Below are 13336 nucleotides of genomic sequence, written 5' to 3' on the forward strand. Positions count from 1 at the left end.
AATACTGGGAATTCTGAAAAGGAAATATTGGGAAAAGATGAAATATGAGAATGGTCTAGATTTATAGACAATGCTTTCCTACACTTCCAAATCAAAGAAAAGTGAATTGTCAATTATCTGTGGCACAAAGAATATTAAAGTAATGAGCACTACAGCATATTTTGATTATTGTAGTTACATTTTTCAATTTTTCGGGAAGTAGAAACATTAGCAAATAGTTAATATTTCAAAATTCTCAACTTGTTGAGCAGGAGTGGAATGTAAAACTTTACGTCCAGGAGGGAATCAATGGTAAAAATATAACTGGAGCCAGAGAAGAGCTCTTTCTCTTTCTCATGTACACATGCTATCATGTGTTATTTTGTTTAGCAGCAGAAAAAGATGTTACATAAATGGAACCTAATTGGTGTTACAATAATATTATAAACTTACGTTGCATATTGAAAGCTTTAAGAAGGAAAAATTAGTTATGTAAAACTTGATACCCATTGATACTGCATAAACTTCCATAGCACTGCAACTGCTAACCTGCACTTGGCATTATTATACCTATGACCTGCAATTTTGATATAATCACAATAGCATTTTATGATTCTTCTCATTTTATGATTCTTCTCATTGGAAGGCAAATACCTGTGGTTTCATTATTGGATTCAGTCTGGCTTAAAATGATAGTTGACATTAACAGAAATCAGGAATATGCATGAATGCATTATAAAGCATTGCTATATTCATGCCTGATTTTCTTTTGATCGGGTAGAGTTCAATAATCTGATGGCATATAACATTAGCTTGCAGGACTAGTTACTGTTCAGTCTCTTGTATAAACCAGAACTTCCTGGAACATAATATACTCCCTTCATCTCTCTGGTTTATTTTTCTTCTTAAAACTTACCTTGTGATGTGTATTTACTTATTGACTATTATCTTCTCTTTTCCTCTCACTAGCAATGAAGTGCTGAAGGAATTTATTTTGTATACCTACAAAAGATCTGATACATGTATTTATACAAAAACCCTCTATATAGAATAAATTTCTTCTTTGAGCTATGACCACTAAATAGTTATCTGGAATATTATAGAATTACGTTAAATGCTAGATCATATTATATCTTATGCTTAGTATGGTATTGAATATTTGCCAGATTCTTAAGTTACACATTAACTAACATTGGACATTATCCTATTGTTTAACACTAGCTAAATCTATACATAGGGCTGTATTATGTATATAATGAGAGAATTATGGTTTCAACCTAAACTGCCACAGTGCAAAGGAAGAATATGATTAATAAATAATGAGTTTCTGTTTCTTGAGGGTTTCAATATAATTTCTGCTTATTGAGTTTGAAAAATTTTATTACACTAACTTGATGACATTTACACTCAGCTTTTGAGGTGAGTTAAAGGTACTTTGAACTTATTAAAATTCATTCAATAATCTAGCACCTATTGCTATGTACTCGCTATGATTCAGATCTTCTGGTAAATGCTAGGGATAACAAAATAGAAGCTTCTTCCTACAGGGACTTTATATAATTGTTTATTTACTCTTATTATGATAACTGTTCTGAAGAAGAATCATAGGATGATAAAGAGGATTAATTGAACTTAACATAAGTGATTTATAAGTTTCACTATTCTCAATACAACTATCCTACTACTTAAATGAAATGAGAGAACCTGACATTTTCCCAGCAGACCTGAAATGTCTTTAATAGAAAAACACAATCTGATGTTAGTTATATTTTATTCCTCTTGAAAAAAAATAGGTATATTAATGTAAGTGATATCTCATACTCTTTGAGTGATAGGGAACCATAAATACTACAGATTCTCCAATAGTAGGAATATGAGATAACATAATTTACTTCTACTTGGTTCAACCAAAATGTCACTCAAATGTGAGGAGGAGATAATGACTTACTTGAGTATGAATCAATCTCCAGATGTCATATTTGGAGGCTAAAGCTAAATGTAATTTTCATGATTTTAGTTTACCTGACATAAATCTTTCACATTAGCAGTTTTGTTTCATGTTATTTGTATTCTATGTATGTATACGTGTACTTGCAGGAACTTTTAGCTGTATGAAAAGACATTTCATATTTGTCTTGCGTTTTCCAGATGGCATAAACCAGTTTGCTGTCCTTGGATAAGGAACAGCAGTCTTTACTTTTTATAAGACAGTGTAATTATAGTCACATTCAAAGCAAACAAGGAAAGTAGCAGATGATGAAACAAGTAAAAGTTGTTATGAATTTGCTAGTCCATAAAAAAGCCTGTATACAGACAAATTGTGGGACTGGTACAAGTCATATATTTTAGAGTAATTCTTATTTTCTTTCTATGTACTCCTTGTTCACAAAGAAGGGAGGTGATATGGAATGAAAAAATATGGAATGAAAAACTTCTAAACACATTATAGTAAATAGATGTATACTATACCATATGTAGCATATAGTACACTATATAGTGTATACAATATGGATGTATGCAATATACATCCTTCCTATCAGACAGGGGACTTCATACCTTCAGATTTAGTGCAAAATCTTTATCCTTAAGTAACTTTCTTTCAGTCATAATTCTTGCTCCTGTTTTCTATTACTACTGTTTTGAGTGAAAAGTCTGCCAAGATTTAGCAAGTAATTATCTTTTGTGTCCTGTTATATCAAGGTTGAGATGGGAGGAAGAAGGCTATTTTTGGTGCCATTGATTTAATGATTTCTCTGGAGAAATAGGAGAATTGTCAGGGACTTATAACAATGGATACTGTATAAGAAAAAGAGTTCTCCATCCATCCACCCTGTATATATGGCAGGGAATAATGGGAAAGATTGAGTGAATAATATAAGAATTAATTTTTCTTACAGAGGTCCCAATATAAACCCTCATTTTTGGCCAGTGTGGTCAATTTACTATAATTTAGACCATGTAACACAAAGAAGACACCCCTTATCTCCCTAGTATACCCCTCTTAATGTTCAGGCAAGTGTAATATTAATTTTGAGTATTTAGAATATTTAACAGTCAGTAAAGTATATCAGTAGGCCATCAAAATGAATGTTAATGAATGTTCTGTTAATGAATGTTCTGTTACTGTGTCTTCTTGAGCAAAAAATAAGGTGTGTTTCAACATTTAGGATTATTCCACAGAAATGTGAATTGATAAATTGTAAGTGTAACAGATGGGGTAAGTGACTATTACAAATTTACTTGAAATGCTCAGAATACAAACACAAATAAATATCCACTTATGTGCTTTCTCAAACCAGTCTGTCCTAAGGGCACCTTCATCTTAACTCTTGTTGACATTAAATATTGGCATCTAGTAATGAAGACTCTTGCTGAAATAATTTGATATATTTACTTAATCCCTCACCATATTATCACGCCTAACAATTTTTCCTAGAAAAGTCTGAAACCGAATTTCATCTTGAAGAGTCTGATTGTAGCGCTAAACTGGTAAACCAGAAATAACCTATAAATCAATCATCCTGAACATTATTTTAACATTGCCAATTTTGTACAGTTAAGAGCTTTAGGACTGCCTTTGCTATAACTTAAAGTACTGAAAAGTTTTTCTCTATCTTGAAGAAGGCATAGAAGCTCAATTTTCTTCTTATATAATAATAAAGACTTTTTAGACATTGTACATTCATTTTCAGTAGTATGGGGAGCATGAATCTTATTTGTCTCCGGGTTACACTGCCCTTCCATTTACCTTCCCCGATATGCTCAGAATAAAATCACATTAAGATTAGAGGCACACCTTAATGATCTTATGCTGAGTAATATCCCAGGATTTTTAGAAAAGTATCATAGGTTCCTCAGGCTCCAGAACATTAAACAGCTTTAAATTCCTCAAGACCTTCTTAGCCTGCTGGTTTAAGGAGGCCACTTGTAAGTTACTCCCTTAAAAAGCCCTACAAGGCACATTTTAGAGGTTGAGATTTCAATGGGATGAGTATGAATGAAGGTCTCAGAAGTGGAGTTATGTGCAACTTATAATTTTGGTTTCATAAAATTGATTATTTGGATTTTGCAAAATAATTCTGTGAATATAGAATTTACAAAGAAGTGATGATTGATTTTTGCTCAGGTTTCATACTGACAATGCTATTTATGTGCTTAAATGTTCTATAAAATGTTCTATTATAATGGACAATAAAGACTATAGTGGTATAATGGTGAGGATGACTGAAAAAGTTTATGGGAAATGTTGCTAATTAAAAGATAAAAATCCATGGATACATAGGAATTCATGCTTTATTTTCACACTGACTTAATAGTTCTGAAATCCAAATGTCAAAAAAAAAATTCAAGAATCAGAAACATACTTTGATCTCATGAAAACAGATAGACATGATAATTTTAGTTTGGGTAGGTTTAAGGCAAGACTAATAATAAGTATAAATATCAGACATCTGGAGATTCAAATATTTAGTGTCAGCATATGCGTTTTCTAAATTCTATTCATCTTTTGTTGTACCCTGGAGAATCAGCTATTTCAGTGTATGTCTTTTTTTTTTAAAAGATTTTATTTATTATTGCATACAAGAACTGGCCAGAGGTGTAGGGCATGAAGAATTCACCAGAGACAGAGAGGGCAGCAGAACAGGTAGATCTACTGAAATACACTGCTGAGGGAAGTAGCAGGTGAAAGAAGAGAGGTCTGCTGTACCATAAGAGCCAGCTGTCTTTCCATTATCAAGCAATCAGACCTTTCTTTTTAAAAAAAAAGAATAGTAATTTATTTACTTATTTGTGTTATCACTGGCTTATCACACAGTATTCCAGAGGAGTAAGTTTATGCCTCCTTACATTTGCATTGCCACACCCCATAAGACCATTTTAACTCAACGTCTAAGTAGCTATGTGGTAGGTCATTGGAATTGACACGTGGTAGGATAAAATGATGTGTTCCCTATACACCTCACTGACTAGACCAGATTAATTGTTTTGGGATGAGCTGAAATGGAGAAATATTTTACTTTCCCATGTGCTGCACTTTTAAACACTCATCTTCAGTGTCTTAACTGTAGGCATGACTGCTGACTGGACATTTTTATTTTCTTTGCTGATTTGGCTCTCACACCTCATCTCTTACCTAAGTGATTGGAGAAATTAAGAACAATGAAATATCCTTTTGATATTTTCCTACCTTTGCAATCCTGAATACACTTATTAGTTTCATAATGGCAAGTTGGGGCGCTTTTGTGCTTTCAACTTTCTTATGGTTACATTAAAAATTTCAAATAGACTTTTAGTGGAAGACTTTGAAATCAAAGTTGTATGAGAATCACGTGATGTAGTCACTGTGGCAAAGTGCAGTTGACAAATGAATAGACATTCCAAGATTAATCATGCTGTGTGTTTACTTGGTTGTATTCTGATTATATAACTGAAAATACTCTTCTATTTTAATTCTAGTAATTAATCCCTCATGTTTTGCTTATCAGTCTTTCTTGTGTTAACCACATTTGGTTGTTGTTCATTCTACTTGGTTGTTGTTCATTCTCAATTTATTTATGTTATTTACTTGCTATTCAATTACCAAAATTTGTTAGTTGGTTATACTGCTTGATTGTTGGGGACCGAGGCCGGCATCTGGAGTCTGTCAGCAGCCATAAAAAGGTGAAATGGAGTCCGGATAGAGAAAAACATCCGGGTTGCAAAAGGCATGTGGGAAGAACCCCCTTGCCCACACCTTTTCCTTTTCCTCTTTCTTTTCTCGCCCACTTTCGCCCCTCGCGAGACCAACTGCCACCAAAACATGTTGCATTTCTATTGGCCTTCTCCCTTCCTGGCATCCCTCTCCTCCTGTATAAAGCTGAGATAAAACCCAATAAAGAGCTCTTTCTTTGTTCTGATACACGCGTGTGACTGCTTCCTTTGTTGGCCGGACCTGGGGCCCCGACTCTCCGGCCTTGCTGGTCAAGGTCCCCTGCACTTGATCAATATAAGAATCATGATTGTATAAGGGAAAGACATGCTATACATTATTAAGAAATAACATAAAAATCAAATCAATATGAAAGATTAAAAAGTGATCAAGAGGGGCCCTCCCTGGTGGCTCAGTGGGTTAAAGTGCTGCACTAAGAAGCTAAAGTCACTTCCGCAAGAGTTTGATTCCCGCCTGCCCCGGAGGAGATCCACATGGCGAGGCAGACCTCTCCTGACCCGCCCGCTGCTCCCCTCAGCAGTGTGCTTCATCTATCTGCCTGTTCTGCTCCCGGCTCTGTCTCTGGTGAATCTTCTCACCCTCCGCATCTCTGGCCTGTACCCCAGTTCTATGTGAATAAATAAATAAAATCTTTAAAAATTAAAAAAAAATGATCAAGAGAAAAAATAATAATGCTGGCTGTCTTAATGATTTGTTTAAAGATGATTATCCCTTTGGTTTAATTTTCTCTAGTAATATAATGTTAGCATTTTAACAAAAAAGAAATTAAGATTTTATTACTCTATATATGAATCACTGAATGCTTAATTGCATATCACATGGTTTAAGTGTGAGAATTATTAGTAGTTTGGACCTATGAAGACACTTTGCTTCATCATTTGTAAAAGACCACTACAACTAAAAAAGGAATCAGATACAGGAGTTGCCATGGTAGTGTGGAGTTAGCATGCACATGAAAGAAGCCTCCTGCCTTTGATTTAAGAAATACATAAATTTAGGACAATTTTTTTTTTTGGTGCCAGGTGTAACATGTTATGATCTCACATATGTTCTGAAGTCATTCATGGAAATATAGATACATCATTTTAAATTCCCCACTATTGTGAAATTAATATCTGTCAACTAAATTAGTTGGCCATAGATAATGCAAGCAAATATATAGTTACAGACTCAGAACAGAAACCCTTCTTAGAATTCTATTCCTAGCTGTATTTCTAAAGATAACTGTGTCAACACAATTTAACAAAATCCAGATCTATAAAGGCAAAACATTGATATTTGAAACAGGCCATCTTTCAGAGATTCTCTTTGAGATCTTTTTTTTCTGCCTAAAAATACACTACCATGTCTCATAAGACCTTTACCTGTGATATAGCTTACTATTAGGCAAGATTTGAACTTTTATAATATCTTCTCCTTTTATAGTGGGAGTAACAGAAGATAGCTACTTTTTCTATATTTCATGGAATTACAGCTCAGGTAAAAGGAACCTTTGCATGTTCATACAGTGTAGTTAGAGTCTCACTGGATTGTTTCATTTTGAGAGTCCTATTGCCTTTCTTCAAAGATAGAGTGCAAAAACATATCTTAATTAACTTCATTTTACTTGTTATTTCATGATTCCTTAAATTGCATAGTGTCTTACAGAAGAAAATAAAAGGCAGATATTTTAAAAGTACTTACTTGAAAAAGACGAAAATCCCCAGAGAAATCACTAAGGTGAAAATCGACATAGAATGACCCACAATAGCCAAGTAGTACAGATTGTATGCATCCTGCAACAGCAACAGCAGAACCAGTTACAAATAAAAGTAGATGAATAAGTGACTGTAGAGGATGTACATGTAACATGTAATAAGCATTGTATCTAATAACTACAGGATGCTCATCTTTGCACATACATAAAATATTTATCTAATTTGATTATCAGATAGTAAAACATATCTCAATACATTTCGATAAAATTCAGTCTTAAAGAATATCTTAAATGACAATTGTCTAGATAGAAATTATTAGTAAAAAGGTTTTTTTTTAAAAAACAACACATTTATATTATTGAAAATTAAGCAATACTCTCGGTTAGGAGATATTTAGAAATCTCTATGAGAAAATTAATGCTCAACTTTTTTCTTTTTTCCTAGAAATTAATTTTCTAGTTATTTTTCTAACTTCACTATTAGACAAAACTATGAGTGTTGTTTTTATTAATGTCTTTCTTTGAAATAGTTTACCATATAGAATTTCTTTGCTATTTAAACTGTGGTTTTTAATTTGGATATATATGTATATATCCATGTCCTTATCGCCTTTAATTATATTTTTATCTCTGCATAATTTCTTTCTTTTTTCTTTTATATTTTATTACATATAGATATACATTTTACATCATTCTTCATTTTGCACATTTTTTCATCTCAGTTGTAATCCCATGTGTACTTCCCACCACCACTTCACCTATGTGCCAACACCATAGTCTCGTGTATCTCTGCTTAATTTATTTCTAGAATATTTCATATAATTTAATTCCTTTTCAATGTCTCCAGTACATTTAAAAAAATATTTACTCTTCGGAATTAGAGTTTTCTAAATGTGTACGATTAAAACAACAGCTCATAACTTAGTTGTCATTCTTGTGTCTTAAAACTGAGAGGTGTGTGGGTAAGCATGTATGTGTTTGTATTTTAATAAGTTCTAGGTTGGCTTCTGCACACTTTTTGTACCTGTGTTTGATGGGGTATTTGTGCAATGAATTCCAATCATTATATTAGGTGCCTAGAGGGAAGCATTCATTACTTAAACCCCCTATTTCCCTTTGGCCACAATGTGCGGCAAGGTCAAATATGGGTGCACTCAGAAGTAACTTTTGGACCTGCACTATTTATAACAATTCAGTTAACATAGGTACAATTATTTCCCTGTAAAATGATAATCAGCACTTATTCGGGAGAATCCTTACTCAGTGATCTGTCATTTCAATCAGACCTTATTAGGCTATTGATTAAGTAAATAGTTCTCCATTAGGATGTAGACATGCATCTGATTCTCAGGGGTGAAAGGCAATTTATAGAGGTGCAGGGCTTTGGTGCCCCAGCCTGGGACTGTGACAAGGTGTCCCTAGTCATCTGATCTCTTAAACTCTATCCTTGTTTGTTTTGTTGCTGTTGTTGTCTTATTTTTAATAATAAAAAATTTCTATATTCTTAAAGCAATAACGTTCTACATTCCAATGTAGTAACCATTTGCACACAAGTCTAGCATTGGAAGAAACAGTACATTTCTATTGCAGTCACCGGAGTTGCTCACAGGGACCCTGTGTGGCCAAGCAATGACCAACTTTTCCCTCAGCTCTGTGGGGAGAGTTTGCAAGCTTAGTAATCTCCACATTTCTGATACACCTGAAGAACAGGGTAGGTAGTGTTTATTTCCCCCACACAGAAATATAAGTTTCTGAGCAGAGATTATCATCTCTGCTTAAAAATATTTAACAGCCAGTAAGGCTCAAGTACTAACAAATCAGAATGAAAATAATCTAAACAGCCACACCTATCGCTGATTCAATTAGCTCATGAGAACCTTCTAAAGGGCTGATAGTAAACCGTGATGAACACCTTGGGTGATGGAGGTGGGATAACCATTACATGTGATGTGTGGACTATCTGTACTTTTGAAACTCTTCCAGGAGGTGAGAGAAGAAAGTCCCTGGAAATGTTGCCTGTTATCTGGCATCATAGAATCCCATTTTCTGTCCCATGGACACTGTTCCCCTTGTCAAAATAGCCTGATTCCATGTGTCTATAGAGCTCTTATGGACACTGAGTACTAATCAAGAAGTAAAATGTTTTCTCCAATGTTTCTTTAATAGGGTTCTTAGGACTTAGAGGTCAGTATCTAATTTCCTTCTATGAAATAGATTGGCTTCTTCATAGTAGGTATTTTATATCTCTGAATCCACTTCTATGTATAAATTCTCACCCAATACCGAGAGTTGAACCAGAACCTACCTGCAGTTTCTCCGGAGTGAAAGCGTTGCACATGGTATAGTTGGACCAAGTTTCATTGTTCTCGGGATGTTTATACCAAACCCCCTTTTCATCACAGTATTTAGTAACCCTTTCTGTTAATGAAATACAGTAGTTATTAACTTTTTTATTAATCTTACCCCTTAGTGGGAACTTACATGGTGTGCTCACAGGCCCTTTGGAACTGAACTCAACATTTGGCCTCCTGAATCTTTATAACTATATTTAAAATACTCCTTTTCCAGTATTTTATTTTAATTTCAGATTTGTTTGAACAGGGCAGGCTTTCTGTCTAGTATTTTTAAAACATATTTTCTAGTCCCAACACCTACATCTTTTATAGCGAGGAAGCTGTTAGCTTTTATCCCCCCACCCCCCAGTTCCACCTCCCTCCCTCCCCTATTTTAGTTTCATCTACTGCTGTGCTCTGCCTCCCCCTGGTAGAGTTACCTAGTGCACTTGGCTACACTAAGTTGCATTCTAGTCACTTCTTACTGGGATTTCATTGTTGATCAGTTTCATCTTAACTGCATTTTAAGTTACAGTAGAAATTAAAAATTATCCTAAAGTACAAGCTGTACTCCAAATTCATTAAATCGGGATGCCTAGGGTAGCATCAAGCACAAATTTTCTACGTCTCCCAATTCCTAAGTCATATTGAGACTCACCTACACCACTTTACTCCCCACACCCACTATCTAGTCTCTGGATTAAGGCTGTTAAACAACCTAACACATACTTCTCATTCATTTTTCTGCATTGCTCTCTCTCTCTTTTAAGATTTATTTATTTATGCATACAGGAACTGGGGTACAGGCCAGAGGTGTTGGGGGTTAGAGGATTCACCAGAGACAGAGTGGGAAACAGAACAGGCAGACTGACTGAAATACATTGTTGAGGGGAGCCACGGGTGAGACAGGAAAGGTCTGCTGTGCCATGTGGGTCACCTCCCTTCCTGGGGATCGAACTTGTGCTCAGTGGTGGGGGATATCTTCTGAGTGCTGTGTTTTAACCTGTTGCACCACCAGGGATAGCCCTGCACTGCTCTTAACCACTCACCCCTGAGGATTTTGGGTTCTAGTTTTCCAGTCTATTTGCATCTGAATATATGAAGATAGGTAATGTCAGCCCCTAATTTCACTTTCCACTTGGTGTCCATTTCTATGCATACATCTATGTATAAATCCTGCCTAAGCAGGAAAATCCCAGTCTAACATTTAACCAATTGGGGTGTGATGACCTTAGGGCTCAAAGGAAAAACATGTCCTTTCCTCAAAGTTCTTAAAGGACCTCAACCTGTACATTTTTTCGTAAGCAGACTTAGATACACTGTCAAATGCTCTTTTAAGGCTGTTGTGGGGCTGTTGTGCTTACTTATGGAGGGTTAGATAAAAGCTTGGGAGAACTGGGTTCATTTGCGGCTTTGTGTCCAAGATTGTGTGAGTACAAATGAGAAAATACATAATGAAATATTCTGAAAAAAGTGATATCCACAGAAAAGTATTCCTATGTCACTTTTTTTTAACTAAAGTGAACTTGGTATTTATTATTAAAACAGAAAACTGTAGGTGTCCAGAGTTACTACCTTGTGATTTATTTTTCCTTACACATGACAGTTTTATATAAACTCCAAGGTTGTATAATATTTTCATCATTCATGTTATGTTAGCCCAATAGCTGTATAACTCTATTAAGCATTTTGCTAAGTAAAACTGGTTACAAAGATAATTTTCTAATTTAATAATAAATATTTAAAATATATAAAAATCTCATTTTAATTTAAAATTTAGTGGGAACTTAAGATCAATGTACACCACTGACTAATAATGTGACTTAAAAATATGCATAGCTTAAAATATTAATATAAATGGACAATATTTTAATGAAGGAAATGTTTCAGAGGTTCTAAAATATGTATAATTAGGTAGGCATATGTATATTCGTTATTCTTTACAGCTCTATGAAAGCTCTAAGAGCATCATGACGAGATGTAAAATGAAGATATATACTCTACCTGTTGGATCAAAGTCTGGAAAATAATCAGGGCAATACTGGTAGGAAAGCACTCCAGCCGGGGTGTCATCCCAGCAGGTCCATCCATCCCAAGTACGATTGCAGTATGGACCTGGCCATGGGAAAGAAATGAATGTTGCAATTGTCAGAACTGCTGTATCCTCAGCAGGACTAAACATTGTCCAGATAGTAACTTGAGGTTTCTTCACTTGGATGTGGAAACATTAGATGAAGCACCAGCAGCAAAATACAACCTAATAATGCAATTTGCATTTCAGTAATGCTTTCTCTACTTACTCCTCAAAAGACACACATGTCTAATCTCTATGGAATCTTGCCTCCAAAATCTTTCCTTTAAAATATATCTTCAGAAAACCTACAACAAGAGTACTATATATACATATACACACACACATATATGTATATATATGTATAATTTGGTAGGCATATGTATATTCACTATTCATATATGTATACACAGACACACACACATATATATAAATCTCCATTGGATGAAAGGTTTATCGTGAAAAGAATTACATAATTATGTAAATATATATATATATATTGCATAGACAGAATATTCTAGAGGCAAGCGAGAAACAATCTTAATTCCTCTGTGAACTAGGGGTACAGAAAGGAATAGCATGAGTTGACAACTAATTTACATATATATATATATATATAAAATCACCATTGGATGAAAGGCTTATCTTGAAAAGAATTACATAATTATGTGACTTTGGAATATTTGTATTTTACTAACCATTAACCTTTCAAGCGGTTACTTGGGTAGTTGTCAGTCTTACTTCAAGGATGATGTAATTGTTCAATTGGCGGTGCATTTGCAGCTAATTAGTGGACCACATATAAAGCAGCTTTACTCCATTAGAATAACACTTGTCACTGGCTAACTAATGCTAACCTTAATCACATTATATGGTCAATATTGGCTCTAAGTGGTTCCTCACTGATTTCAAAAGTCAAGTCTAATGTAAAGCATGAAGAATGATATTCAAGAGAATGGATCTCAGGTTTGAAGCAGCCCTCACACGCACACACAAAAGGCTTTAAATAATTACATAGCACAACAGTTCAACCTTCCAAGATAATTAAGGCTAAAGTGGTCTCTGAAAATATCAGTTTCATGTTTCTACTGTCTCATTTGTTTCCCAGAAATGCTTTCTTTCTGGGGTAGAGTTGCATTTAGGGCCTGTTCAAGTTTGTTAAAAATATTGAAATTACTGAAGTTAGAAAATAACAATATTTTTCAACTAACTTGTTTTGTGTTTGAAGGAAAATGTTACAAATAGGAGCTACTAATGATAACTTTTAATTACTTGAAGGCAAACCAATATTTTCCTACAATCAAGCAATGTTGTCTTATACAAGATCTTATATTGGGTCTTTTCAAAATGTTTTAGGGGACAAGGAATACAATTTAAATGGACATACAGCAATGCATGGCCATCACATCATTCCTTTTGTTTTCTTCGGGGGCCTCTAAGCTAACAGAATATGTTTGGTTCTGAGAACAATTGCATAGACAGAATATTCTAGAGGCAAGAGAGAAACAATCTTTCTTAATTCCTCTGTGAACTAGGGGTAGAGAGAG

At 34.5% G+C, this 13336-nt stretch overlaps 1 protein-coding gene across 1 annotated transcript in view; it reads right to left on the minus strand.

Annotated features, from left to right (window-relative positions):
- Window positions 1-13336, minus strand: part of CALCR (calcitonin receptor) — a 120932-nt gene that overhangs the window by 31239 nt on the left and 76357 nt on the right. The window contains exons 6-8 of the mRNA XM_004676687.1: window positions 11723-11833; window positions 9691-9803; window positions 7373-7464 (exon numbers count right to left, since the gene is read on the minus strand). Coding sequence (XP_004676744.1) covers window positions 7373-7464; window positions 9691-9803; window positions 11723-11833 — 316 coding nt within the window. The remainder of the gene's footprint in view (window positions 1-7372; window positions 7465-9690; window positions 9804-11722; window positions 11834-13336) is intronic.

The sequence above is a fragment of the Condylura cristata genome, unplaced genomic scaffold, assembly GCF_000260355.1.
Source record: "Condylura cristata isolate star-nosed mole 26May11 unplaced genomic scaffold, ConCri1.0 scaffold00005, whole genome shotgun sequence".
Taxonomy (NCBI): Eukaryota; Metazoa; Chordata; class Mammalia; order Eulipotyphla; family Talpidae; genus Condylura; species Condylura cristata.